Here is a 14,128-nt window from a genome sequence, read left to right as displayed (position 1 = left end):
TAAAAATACCAAAGCAATTACTGGGCGAGTACGAGGACGTGGCACGACCCACTTGTAGCTTAGTGGGAAAGTGCTGGTATCTATAACAAGATCCAGCTCGGAGCAATCAGGAACGCGGGCAGCCGCACGAGGAATGTTTGCAATTTAGTTATTAGATGTGTTCACGTCAGGGTTTGTCAGGCAAGTAACATTTGCAGCTTGTTTTCAGCAGGAGGTGACCGCCTCTGCATTCAAGGGATGATTAGAAAGATTCACAAAATAATGAGCTCAAGTAATCCTACATTGATCTATATTATAAACACTGGTCTGTTTTTGGGTGCCACAAACTGTTGAGTTTCCCCAGAGGATTGCACTGTGCTGCTTGTTCTCTAACTTTCTGGTTTAGTGGAAACCCCTCCTACGGTTCCTTCTCCTCTCCATGTAAACCCGGCCGCTTGTGGAAGGAATTGGAATCATCTTAATGGAGCGCGAGCCCCGGATGTAAAACATGCATGTTCGCTTTTCACTTAAACCTTTAGTGAGAAATGCATTTTGCACTATTTGGGAAGTGAGTGCCTAATGCGTTTAAAAAAAAAAAAAGGATGTGGGTTAATGGAGTGCCTGCCTCAAGAGAATAAAAGTAAAAGCTTTGGTACCGCACATAGGTGGGTTGATTTATAAAGTGCGTCTGAGACGCCACACAGTACCTGGCTGAACCTGGGGAGAGCAACACAGTACCACCACCGTCGGTCGTGCCACGATGACTGAAGCGGAAAATGATTTGAGCGGTAGTGTGGCCGCCCGGATGTCTCGGCATCACTAATTACAGGCGGTTTAACTTCACCACCTCTGAAGTCAGGAGCTCCGCCATCGTATTGATGTCACATTACACACCAGTTCGATCGAAAACGTGGCTCGATGTGTGGCCGCCACTCATGCGACGTTTGAGGGGACAATGATTCAGTTCAAGTCGATGGAAAGTTAATGAGCATTTAACAGGAAGGGTGTCGGCGAGTTGAGCAACTGTTGCTCTTGCCACGACGAAGATGATGTTTAATGTTCACAGCGAATTACAGCATCAAACAAACACACACACACACACACACACACACACACACACACACACACACACACACACACACACACACACACACACACACACACACACACACACACACCATCATCATCTCTCTAAACGACCCATTGAAATCAATGCTTATGTTGAAGCGGTCATGACACTATTCAATTCCAGTAATAAAACGATCAGTTCTTGATATTCTCTCCACACCCCAGAAATGTCTGCTTTGTGTTCCTCGTATTTCCATCGACTGTGATCCTGGACTCTGCGCTCCCTCCCCGTGGAGTGTGTTGATGCAATTTATGGACAGAACCCACAGACCTAACACACAGGTCAGAGGTCAGTGAGTCCTTGAGGAGTTTATTTGATTAATGATGGTGACGGCTGACGGGCTAGCGGGGAGTTGTGGAAACATTACTAGTGATGCTTTCACTCACTTTCAATACGTGTATCTTGTGTGTGCGGACGACACCGCGGGGAGATTCAAGAACAAATCTGATCTGGGACAGATCTCTTTGAATCACCGACTGAGGCGGCGGGTAAACAAATAAATTAGCGTGAAATCAGCCAGCACATCGTGAATAATAGATTTGGCCAATGGGAGAGAAGAGATGACCTAAATCAAACATTGTTTTCATTGGTTTTTCCTTCATCTCATTTGATGGGAGTTAAAAAATTAGCAGCAGTGCCCCGACTCCTCCTCAGCTTCATTTCTCAGATGGGCCCAGGGATTTATTCACTATGTTGATGTAGGACTGAAACCACATGGTAACTGGAATGTAACATATCAGTTCATACAAGGAACTTTCACTGAACTTTTACTTTATTAAATATATATGATTTTATTCGGTCTACCCCCCTAATCCCAAGTGTTCAAAAATCTTATTTTGTTTGTTTGTTTTGCTTGATCCTTGTGCTCTGCTCGTTTTTAAAAATACACTCCAGACTCTAGGGAAATACTCTGTTGTTGGGAATAATTTTACTTTGCAGAATAATTTGCATAATATCACAACACATTCTGTGCACCGCCACAATCCCGCATTGTTTTTGAGCGAGTGGAAAAAGCACACCTGCACAAGCATGTTCCTCAACATCGCTGTATGTAGAAACGTTACTCTAAATGTCTCTTTTTGAACTTTTAATCTGAGGGCACAATATGCAGCGTGTGTCTTAAATAGTCTGTTGTACATGTGTTCAACAGGACTGTGGTTATTTTAGTCACAGGCGAATTTTGTAGTTGTTAATGCTTTGACACATTTGAAACCGAAAAAGGAAACTAAAAGAGAACAAAAGAAGGAAGTGAAAGGTTTTTTTTAGCCCCTGGTGGATTGTGGGCAGTGAATGCTGACGCATACGCTGTTTTTATCTGCACAAAGTTGACAGAAGAGTATGACCATGTTTGAGAACGATTGAGAAACACACATGCGTCCAGCTGCTTGTATGATAATCAATATGAAGCACAAAGGCCACACTGACACATTTCCCATCCAGTTTGAAGGAGGAACCCCAAATGTCTGATGGCTTTTTAATTTGAAATAATCAAATAAAGTGCGGCACATTTATTTGACCCAATCGTGTTAGTTACTGTGTGAAGAATAAAAAAAAATACAGTGGTGTAATAAATCACGTTATGGGAATCATGTTCACCGTCAGAGGGTTGTTTGAAATGCCGGAGGTAACTTGATCTTGTGATGTCTGTTCATCTGCTGTTTGACTTCACGAGGATCAAAGACGGATAAACAAAATCAATTTCCAAGAATTTCGGTGACAACAACTTGTAGCAGAGAGATTTTGTATGGAGGCAGGTCTCATCTACTGATGAGAGCAGCATCCAAAACAAAAGAGAAGCTCATCTCCGCATCCAAACCTCCGGCCTTTTTTTATTGTCCCTCGTAACTCAAAACAATATTAGCTGAATATGGAATTGTGTAATAACACAAATTATTTTTTTCATTCATTGTTTATTTTTCGCAACACTTATTGAACCCTTATGAGCCCATATCCTCATTTTAAATATGCATGTAGGTTTTTAATGAATATTCAATGATCACATCTTGCTCTAAAACTTCCAAGTCTCCATATAAAAGTCCAGATTGATGTCGAGAGTCGGTGCAGAGGTCCTGTCGCCGGGGAGAACTAAAGCCGACGACCACTCACTGTAAGCTTGTGCGAGTCCGCCCCCTATGGACCAAGAAGTGTAATGTCTTCAGTATTTCAGTCTGATTGGTAGAGTAAATACTGTTTCAGTTCTGTGGGGAGGTGAAGGTCACGAATCCCACCCAGCCTCTGCTTGCCCACATCTCTCCTGATGTTCAGCCTGCACAGCTGCATGAGAGGAGGCACTCCTGGGGGAGGGGGGCGGGCGGCACCACGCGTCAGGGGGGAGAAGCAGGAGCCATGACAGAGAGACGTGTCGATTATTATAAGCCACTGCTCACGGCACCAGAACCAACGTAAAGAACCGTGAGAATCTTCAGTCGGGCTACTCGCTCATCACTTTGCTTTGCATTGAAATACCTCCTGCTTGTCTCAGCAGCCTCTCCGCCGGGCTGTTGGGAGGCGCGAGGTCCAGCGGCCGTTTGCCCTCTAGGTTCCTGAGGCCCTGGTCGGCCCCGTGGTCGAGCAGCAGAGACACCAGCTCCGGGTGGGACAGGCGAGCGGCGATGTGCAGGGGCAGGTCGCCAGACACACCCTTGTTCACGGTGGCACCTGAAGGAGAGAGGAGACTAATGAGGTATGATATACCCATCACATTACATAACTGCTGAAGAGCAACTCTGACTTAACTACTTTAAAATATAATCTTTTCTAGTTAAACTGCATTTACTCTGCTAGTGAATATTCAAATAATATGAGACCAAAGATCTGGAGACTCAAGACTTTTTTTTTTTTTTTTCACATAAGCAGTAGAAGACCCCAAGAGCTGTCAACAGAGTGAGAAAATTTATGGAGTTTCCCTGGAAGTTAATTTTACTGATCACACTTTTTATATGTTCCCTTAAAGCTGCAGTGTGTAATATTAAGAAGAGCGTTTTCACAGAAATTGAATATATATTGTCCATAACTATGTGTTCTTATGTGTTTAATCACCTACAACAAAGAACCAATGTTTTTTCGTCAACTTTGAGTGAGTTGAATAGAGTCACACGAGGTGGACCCGACCTCCGTGTAAGTCGCCATGTTTGCTACGTCGTATTGAATACGGTTGTTGCACAAAACGGTCCAGAATACAAAGCATTTGCGTTGAATTTTCAGCACTGCTGGAAACCAGAAATGGAATCAGCGGTGCGCCACCATAAAGTGTCCCCTGCCGGGTGCTCGATTGGTTGCAGTTTGTGACATTACCACCAGGTGCCGCCAGAAAATTACAAAAATAACACCCTGGGGCTTTAAATGCTACAATTTTGCTTATGATAGAATTTCTTCTCAATGTGGTTATATCACGTTTACCAGAGAAAGAGTTGAAAGACGTTTGTCCTGATGCATGTATTCAATTTGTCTGGTGTAAAGTATGAAATGATATCTTTCTACGTTATTCACATAACTAGATCTAAGTCACTGGTGTCCGGCCTTAAACCCTAACAGACGGACTCATGTACGTGAGAGTGCGGAGCTTTTTCTCACCGAGTTGAAGCAGTTTCCTCGCAGCACTCAGATGCTGATTGGAGCACGCGACGTGGAGAGGGGAGCCTGACTGGTCAATGTGCTGATCCACGTCTGCGCCGTACTGAACGAGAGGCGCAATGCACTCTGGGTGACCTGGAGAGATTGACCAGCATCATCACAAAGAGAAATAATGCACTCCAAAGGGATCTGCTCTTGAAATCGCCCTCGTGATCGACGTCCCAGGGAAGAAAATGCAATGGTTTTACTTTGTTGGCTACAAAAACACACCCTGTTTTGTTTTTTTAGTACGTAATGTTCCCGTATTTCAAAGAGATTTTCTGATGTGTTGTCTCCCTGCGCATTTTTCGAAGTGACTGACTAAGCCGCTTCAGCGTTTATTGTCCGTGCGCGTATATGCTGAGGAATTTGACCCCTGACCTTTGGCTGCAGCCCTGTGGATCGGAGAGCTGGACTGGCTTGTCCCCACGGGGGTCGCTCCCTGTTGGAGGAGTAAGGACACGCAGGTCGCATGGCCCCGGGCGCAGGCCTCCGACAGAGGAGTGTGTCCGTCCACAGTTGAGCTGTTCACCTGGAAAGTATTTATATTTAGATGATCTACCAAAGATTCATTCACTTAAAAAGACACAACACAACGACAAGTCAAGTCAGGTGACACTTGAAAATGAGGAGCAATATTACAATGTTATCAATGAAAAGAATTATAATAACCCATTTATATTCATGTAACACCTTATTTACTGTAGATCTTCCATCAGACACAAAGTCACTGCATTGTTGGGGGTTAACAAATGAGACTTTGTATCTGCACATTTGTTAATGTGTTATTGTGCCTTCACAGATGTGTCTGGGAGGATGTGGGTTTGGTTAATTTCTCACTAAAAATGCGGCTTCGCAAAAGTTAAACCCAACAATAATTGATACCGTTGCCTCGGAACGAGACTATAGAGCAGGAGTTTCTTTTAAGGAAAGACACGCACACACACAAAAAGCATTGTTAGAGGATGATGCCTTACTGACATGTGCCCCGTTTTCCATCAGAAGTTTGGCACAAGCCGCGTGTCCCTGTATACATGCTCCGTGGAGGGGGGAGACCCGGTCCAGTGTGTTCACATTGACACATGTACCCTGAGGACGGCACACATGCAGATTCAGAAATACAACTGCACATGATGCACATGAGAAGCTTTGTTCCGCAATGAAATATCCATGACAAAAAAGTCATGCGAGACCAGAATCACCCCTTTGATATTATCATCAACATTTAATATTTGAGCAAAGAGTTAAGGGGTTTCTTCCACACATGAGGATTTTCTAACAGCAAAAATGTTTCTCCAAACAAAATCCCATCGAACCGTACCTGAGTGACGAGGCGTCGCAGAGCGAGGACACGTCCGTTGAAGGCTGCGTCGTGGATCGGAGACCAGTCTGACTCCACATCTTTATGTAGACACGTGAAAACAACAGTCTCACCCAGTATCATACTTCCAAATAACGTAAATATGGATTAAAAAGACACGGTTAAAAGTTTTGTCTGTGTACAGCAGTGAATGCACTGCAGCTGCAGTGTGAGTTTCCCTGCTGCCAGCAGCGACTCACCGCTCATCAGAGGGTTCGAGAAAAAAACAACAGTCCCAGTTTGACATGTAGTGTCTCGCCGAGTCTCTTTGTGCCCGGCAGACATAGTTGTGTCGTCGTGTTGCTGTTCCAAAAAGCTTCTTTTGCCGTTTGATTCTTTTGCCTTGTAGGCTCTTTTTGGGGTGCCGAGCCGTGTCCAACTCTAGAGTCACAAACAGATCTGAAATGTGTTTGGTCCACATCTGTTTTCAGTGTGTTTTGTGGCAGGAGCTGGTGCTGTGATGTCACTTCCTCTCACACAAAAGTACTTGCCATGCAGGAAGCAGGCTGGTTTTAAAGTGGCGGTTTTGGGTCTTGACCAATTACCTTGCAGAGGTGGTGGGGGGGCAGAGGCGCCTGTTGAGCAGGTCTGTAATTTGAGACTGTGCATCCGCACCCGTCGTCTGCAGCGGGAGAAGTGAAGGGGAGTTTGTGGAAGTAAAATAAAGGGAAATGAATGAGTCATGTGTAAAGCTGTGGTGCACTGTTAATTCATCATGTAATACTCCGCTATTAATCAGCCATTATTGTGCTGTAGAATTGTGCTGCCATTATTGTGCCTGAACACAGCAGACCTTTTTTCAATTTGACATCCTTCGCAAGATTTACATGAAAAACATTGGATTGGTAACACCAAGTGCCCGTATCTGTGACTTATGGGCGCAATGTACACATTTTAAGTCCAGTATGCTATAGTTGCAAGCAGATATGCAGTGTTTATGAATGTGTTTGTCAACAGTATAACTCTTCCTGCGATCACCAAGTAAGTAGTGACATGTTTAAACGTATGTTGGTACTATAATATAAGGAGAAAGTGAGTAAAACACATTGGTAATTATGTGAAATTCATAGGAGCAGTTATATTTCTTGAGAAATACTGCTCAATAATAAACACTTGATATTATTGATTCATCTTGGTGCTTCATGTGAACTATATATATATATATGATACAATAATGTGTAACTGTACAGGTACACAGCTGTTCCCAGATTTACAGTATCAGCAATATCCGCTGCATCTCGAGAGCTATGCAATCACATCACACGCAAGCCAGCAGAGGGCAGCAGCAGAGAGCGGTCCGAGGCGTCTGAAGAGCGAGTCAACTGCAGAACTTCAGGGAGTTGATAATCCGTGGCAGCAGCCCCACAGGCTTTCCATACAATTGACTTTGTGCCTAGTCAGGGAAGGTGCGTATGGATTAGAATACCATTGTACAAGCTCGATGAATGCCCTCTCTGTGGTACTGGATAATGAAGGCCCCTTGATGCTTTGTTTCCCCCCAAATAAATGGGCCTCAGATGTCCACTTGTCTTCTCAGATCTCAGGCCAAAGCCGGACGATCCGGAGGCTGCCGTGACCTCTCCTGCATCGGGACGTGGCCGGCGGACGCCTGCTGCATACGAAATTGAAAATAGTCCTTATCACGAATATAAGAATAGGGCAGAGGGTCTAGTTTTGTGTTTGGGCATCACCTTATTGTTTTGGCGTTTACGTTCAACTCTTTGTAGCGCACACAAAAACTGACCTTTCCACGACTGCCTCACCAAAAGAGAAAACAGGCCATAGTTACCTTATTGTATTGAGAGCCATGAAATCTAATTCCATCAATTTATAAGACTGTTAAAACATACTCTGCATATTTTATGGATCTATAGTCACTCTTTTACACCAGTTTGTACACTTTATAAATGCTAATTAGAAGCTATTTTCTGTGGAAAAGAACAACTCAGTCGCCACATGGCTGGTCACACACATAACTGTAACTGGTTTGAATTGATCAGGCCATGGGTGTCAAATGGGACTCGCCGTGTGACACTGATGTGACCCTATCGTGTTATGGTGTGTTAACCACGTCAACCATATGTTAATGGGTTGGATGTAAGCAGCTCACTTATATAAGTGAACATACAGTGAAAGTAATGGAAAGGTCATCTGGTTTTTTTAAGCAGTAGAGAATTTTATCTTAGGGATGAAATAAAGTACATGTGGGTCCAACTGTTCCTCCAGTGCCCACAAAACCCAAAACATCCTGTCAAACTTTAATATGAGTGTATTTTCTGTACAGGCCCAAGTGCAGTGGGACAATGTGCATTCTCCATCTGAAAACAGTCCTCTGTCGGTCTGTTGCATTGTGGCACAGTTAAGCTTTAACTGCGGGGATTAAATGGAAGCACATGATGATTCCAGCCCCGTGATTGCTGAGGGAGCAGGGTCGGGGACGTTTCCTCTCCCTTTCTTTTCATTCTCTTCTTTCTCCTCCTGACACCGTGGCCCACTCCTCTCACCCTCTTCGTCTCTCACTGTCTCCTCTCTCGTTCTCTCTCTCTCTCTCTCTCTCTCTCTCTCTCTCACCCTCTCCAGTGCGTAATGGCGTCCCCGCGCCTGGAGACCTTCTGCTGCCCGAACCGAGACGCGGCGACGGAGTTCGTGGTCACCTTCCAGCCGGTGCTGTTCGGGGCTCTGAGTCTGGGCAGCGCGGCTCTGAGCCTCCTGTTCGCCGTCCTACAGATTTTGCCAAAGCGCAAGGGCTACAGGAGACTGGGACCGTACTCTCTGCCGAGGCCCGCGTCCTCCTCGCGGATATTGTTCATCATCAGTGTGTGTGACATACTGGGATGCGCAGGTACAGTAAGGCACACACGTGCTGCTATGTCCGGCCTTAAAAAGAAAAAGAGAAGAAAGAGAAAAGATGACGGAGGGTTTTACAGCGCGCAATGGCTGAGTCCAATTACGCACGCAGATATTATGTTTTTAACCCTTTTGTTGCTCTGCATTTGCCCCTCAGGCCTGTTTTATTCATACAGGGAGCCAATGTTAAACAAGGTGTGTACAGTTATGGGTGTTATACTATTATAAGTATATGCCATTATAAGTACTTTGTTTATGCAGAACTGCACTTCAGAAATATTGTTTTCAGCTGTCAATAATTCACAACAACAACAAAACATGTACTCTCTCCTTTTGTCAATTTTGACAAACTATGAATGCAGACCTCCTCTCTGATGTAGACAAAGTTTGTACAACACACATATGAGGCTGTTTCAAATATGCAGTTGCGTAACAGCTTCTTTCCTATTAATACACATGAGAAGGAATCACAGTCGTCTCATGTGAGCGATGAAGTGACTCATCTTCTTCTCTTCTTTGCGGCCTCTGTTGGTTTGAATGCATGGTTGTTCTTTAAACAACCAGCTGTTGCAGCCATTCGTATTCTAGACACACAAAAGGCCACAGATCACAGTTCAGCTTCCTGCACCACATTGACACCATGTGTCACATTTGAACCATTCATTCATTCATTCATTCATTTCTTCATTCATTCATCTCCTCCGCTCCCTGTTCTGCACTCTGGTGAGATGAAGTCCTGTGTGTCTTGTGTACCCAGTGCCCCGGTGAGATTCAAACTCGAAGCACACCCATGTCAACAGTTTCAAAACTAAACGCACCGCAGCGTGTAAGTCTGCATCACATAAAGATCCTGGGGAGAGTTCTCGTTTTGTGTTTTGTGTTCTTTCTTTTCCCATGGCACTCTGCAGCGAGGACTTTCATGTAGGAAATGGAAAACTCCCTTATAAAACACACCTGGAGGCAGTTCCATGATGGAAAGCTGCCATTAGGAGGACTCCATGACTGAGTCTCATTAATTAAACAGAGGCTGGAGGGGGAAAGGGCACTTTGCAAGTGTTTTTAAATGTTAATTAAACGCAGACCAATTTTCCCGTCTCCTGCTCAGGTTGTGTGTTTGCATTTATTCCTCTCTCCTCTTTCCCTCTCGTGTTTGCTGCCAGGGCAGGAACTGTCCAATTTTGCTCAGCAGTTGCACTTTTGACCACGTGTGCTCTTTCCCCTCCCTCCTCCCAGGCATCATCTTCAGGTCGTCGGTCTGGCTGGGTCTGCCCGACATCGTGGAGGACATCTCGGTGGCCAACAACACCGACGTCTGGCCAGAGGTCTTCTGCGTCGGCAGCGCAGTGAGTAGCCTCTTTGACAAACCTTCGCGTTGTCCAACAAACGAAACAGCTCAGCCGCAAGGCTGAACGATCGGGCATTACATGTGTTGTTACAGTTTAGGGAAGGTTCCGTAGTGGAACAGCTAATCGTAGTGTAAACCCTGCGTCATGGTGGAGAATCCTGGTTTCACAGACGGATGTGTTCTGCACAAGGACGTGCGCAAGCAACTATATGGGATATCTGTAGTAATGCACCTATTAAAGACAAAGACGACAGAAGATGAACCTCATACCATACTCACGTATTATAACAATGAGCTGAGGAATAAGTCTATTCTGTCCAATTCTATGTGTTGCAGATGTGGATCCAGCTGTTTTTCAGCGCCTCTTTCTGGTGGACCTTTTGCTACGCCGTCGACGTCTTCCTCGTGGTGAAAACGTCCGCAGGAATCAGGTGCTCATAACCCCAGCTCCCACGAGCCACAGATTAATTATCACCCGAAGCACAAAGCTTTGAAAAAACCGAACTTCCACCAAACCGATTCCAGTCAAATGTGTCGAACATTTCTATTCTCTCGCTCGGCTTCTCTCGTCTGCTGCAAATGCAACGATCCGTTTGTCTCGAGCCCCCGAAACGGGGCTCAAGTTTTTGTCTCGGGAGAAAAAACATTTACTGGAAGCTGCACCGAGTGGGCCGAGTTCTGTTCAGAGAGTTTCTTGTGTGTAAATTGGCCGAGAAGACATGTATTCCTCTCTTTGGGTCTGCGTGGTGCATTTGTTTTCTGCACAGAAAAAAAGGAAAGAGAAAAGAAAAAAAACTAAGAAATCACCTGCAGCGCTGCAGCATGTGTCGTGAGCGCCGTCTCATGACTTGCTCCTTTCCCCATCAGCACCATTATCCTCTACCACATGATCACATGGGGTCTGGCCGTGCTGCTGTGTGTGGAAGGAGTGGCCATGCTCTACTACCCATCTATCTCCGAGTAAGTCTCCCTTTGCTCCTCCTGTACATACGAGAGATACTTACCATTTGTTTGTCAGGTTCGAAGATTACCGGGGGAGCGATCTTGTTAAAGTAGACGTAAGCAGATTTAACCATGTCTAAAAAGATTTTAACAAAAAGGTTTTTCTTCCTTGAAAGAAAGGGGGGAGGGGGGGGGGGGGGGGGCAATGATTTTTGACACCGCTTACTTTATGCCTGTTGTTCCGCCAAACTCTTCCACCAATTATTTACTTCAAAACTGTAGTTATTTTGAAGACTAAATGTCTGAATGTAACTCTCTTGTTGCGCTGTGATTTCCCTTTTGTTTCCTTTTGCTGCAGTTGCGAGCAGGGCCTCCAGCACGCCATCCCTCACTACGTCACCACGTACGCGCCAATGCTGCTCGTCCTCGTGGTCAACCCGGTCTTCTTCCACCGAACCATATCAGCAGGTCGGCCCTCGAATCTCTTCTGACAACCGCATTCTTACACAAAGTCAGAAATAAACTCCCTTCTCGTTTTTCCTCGTCGCCTCAATCCAGTGACATCTTTGCTAAAAGGACGACAGGGAATCTACACGGAGAACGAGAGACGGCTGGCCAACGACATCAAACTGCGCTTCTTTAAAATCATGCTGGTCTTCTTTATCTGGTAAGTTACCGTCTTTTATCGAAGGGCCGAACCGAACGGGACAGTCTGTCATTCTGGGAAGCACACAGCTACAACGCTTGTTGTGGTAGTGAAAGTTGAATTCGCAAGTCAGCGCTGAGCCATCCAGTGTGCACTGTGACGAATTACAATCAGAATTCTGAAAATCGATTTGAATGTTGTATGGACATAGCTGAAACTATTCAATTTATAAAACACAGCTGTGTGAAAAGTCATCACGTAATTTACAGTTGAAATGCGTCACAATTGTAATCGGAGAGACGCTAATGACACTCGTGTTTCTTGGCTCCGATGCTCCAGCTGGGTTCCCAACATCATCAACGAGGGCCTCCTCTTCTACCTGGAGATGCAGACAGACATCACCGACAACAGTCTCAGGAACGCGAGGAACGCAGCCCTCATCACCTGGTTCATCATGGTGGGCCAAAAGAAACGTTATCAACATTTAGATCAAAGCACATTCGCTCTGACCAGATGTTTCACACCTTATATTCATCTGGATTTGTGTCTGTTTGTCTCTGCCAGGGTATCCTGAACCCCATGCAGGCTTTCCTCAACACGCTGGCCTTCCACGGCTGGACGGGCTTCGACGTCAGCCTCAGCCTGCGGCGGAGGAGGGAGCTGGCCTGGGACTCCCTTTCCACTTCGGTGGCCAACGCGGTCGGCCACAACCCCATGGCGGGAAGCACCCTGCTCTACCAGAGCCACATCCAGGAAGCCAAGAAGAACCTGACGGGCAACGGGCAGCACCACTCCGACGCCATCAGTGTCCTCTCAGAAGGTAATTGGCCACTCGGCGTCTGTAGCGGCTCGCCTGTATATCAGGGCTGGTGAAGCGTCCGATGCTGTGGCTGGAAGTGTCTATAGGAGGAGGATATACCATCCACTGAGGGATCTGTCGTGTCTGATGATAAAGTTTATGCGTCGTCAGGGAAGTGTGTTGAAATAACTTTAAACCAGTTTCAGTGGCACAGAGTTGGATGAGCAGGACAAAGTTGAAGCGCTCTGATAAACTGTAATATCATTATAGCAGCATAAAGTAGCAACCCGAGTTGTCACTGGCTGCCGCTAGACGCAATAATGAAGCACCCTGCAGTGTAAAGTAAAAAAGTGAAAAGAAAATTGGTAATAAGAAAATGATTGGCGAGAACAGTGATTCTGATGAGTTTTTTTAAACTGGGCAACTTCACAATCGCCGCAGATTCGGACCTTTATTAAAGGTGCGCTGCCCTTTGTGCTCAAGTAATCACATGGAGTTTGAGTGTCATCGTTGAAATGCATATGAGCTGATGTTTAGAGAGCTGTTAAACATGAAGATAAAATAAGACGCCTTTGACAATTTATGGTATAAAGTTATTAAATGTATTTTGGGATGATTTTGTAACATTTTCTACGTTTATTTTTCAGTAGTTGTGTTTGTGCAGCGTGTAGATCATGTACAAAGGCTCCTCAGTGTTCTGTGTCCCCACCCAGTGTCTCTCAAATGATCAAATCCATAGAAATAAAGTTAATCTTTTACAGGATCTATGTTTTTTTTCCCCACTTATTTATGTGGCCCTCTGTTTTTCGATCTAAACCTCATATACACATGTGAACGCGTGGCGTGTTTCTCTCCGCATGATTGTGCTGGAGGCACCACACCGTGTCGATGAGCTGTTTGCCGCGGTGTCATGTGCAGTAACGCCCAGTAATTACCCCTTTTTTGTCTTGCTAGGTTCAGAGTCTAGTACAATTGAAATCCACATTTCCAGCGAGCTACGAGACTATGAGGATGTAGACGCTGATGGAGAATCCTTGGAGAACTCTTTGAGGGACTAGCTGGGGTCGACACCAAACCACCGCCCTCTGCTTGTTGTGGTGCGACACTGCTCTTTCAGTAACCTTCTTTTTTTGTGTTTCGATTATCTCCTCTGAGGCCTCTGCTGTTGCTCTGGCGATTCTCCTAGATATTAACTGGTCACGAGATTTCATCAGTCGGTTTACGACAGAATAAGTCTTGTTTTTTTTCTTCTCTAAGCTTTTTAAAATCTGTCTGCAGTGCAGCGAAGTGTTACCTTACGGACCCGTCTACTGTACAGCAGCTGAACGGCCCCAAAGCCACAGCACAGTCTCATTAAAACGGTCAACTGAACAAATATGATATTTTCTCATTAATAACACAGACTGCATTAAAAGTGGCCTTTAAAATGCTTTAGGAAGTATTTCTCCCGGCATTGGATACAGTGGGTT

General features: G+C 45.2%; 2 protein-coding genes across 2 annotated transcripts; one reads left to right on the top strand and one right to left on the bottom strand.

The window, feature by feature from the left end:
• Positions 1-2,543: 2,543 nt before the first annotated feature.
• Positions 2,544-6,606, bottom strand: LOC118283091 (ankyrin repeat and SOCS box protein 9-like). Its single transcript, XM_035604777.2, has 7 exons — positions 6,281-6,606; positions 6,042-6,121; positions 5,702-5,809; positions 5,102-5,252; positions 4,682-4,816; positions 3,575-3,766; positions 2,544-3,402 (listed from the first exon to the last, which is right to left on the bottom strand). Exons 1-7 carry the CDS (start codon positions 6,363-6,365, stop codon positions 3,272-3,274), a joined length of 882 nt encoding a protein of 293 aa, XP_035460670.2. The 5' UTR covers positions 6,366-6,606; the 3' UTR covers positions 2,544-3,271.
• A 1,790-nt stretch (positions 6,607-8,396) lies between these two features.
• gpr143 (G protein-coupled receptor 143) lies at positions 8,397-14,034 on the top strand. Its single transcript, XM_035604775.2, has 9 exons — positions 8,397-8,922; positions 10,161-10,270; positions 10,609-10,703; positions 11,140-11,232; positions 11,573-11,682; positions 11,773-11,881; positions 12,200-12,317; positions 12,425-12,680; positions 13,614-14,034. The coding sequence occupies exons 1-9, from the start codon at positions 8,667-8,669 to the stop codon at positions 13,715-13,717; spliced, it is 1,251 nt and encodes a 416-aa protein (XP_035460668.1). The 5' UTR covers positions 8,397-8,666; the 3' UTR covers positions 13,718-14,034.
• The last annotated feature ends 94 nt before the right edge of the window (positions 14,035-14,128 follow it).

The sequence above is a fragment of the Scophthalmus maximus genome, chromosome 14, assembly GCF_022379125.1.
Source record: "Scophthalmus maximus strain ysfricsl-2021 chromosome 14, ASM2237912v1, whole genome shotgun sequence".
Lineage (NCBI taxonomy): Eukaryota > Metazoa > Chordata > Actinopteri > Pleuronectiformes > Scophthalmidae > Scophthalmus > Scophthalmus maximus.
This window is presented reverse-complemented; position numbering and strand designations above follow the sequence as displayed.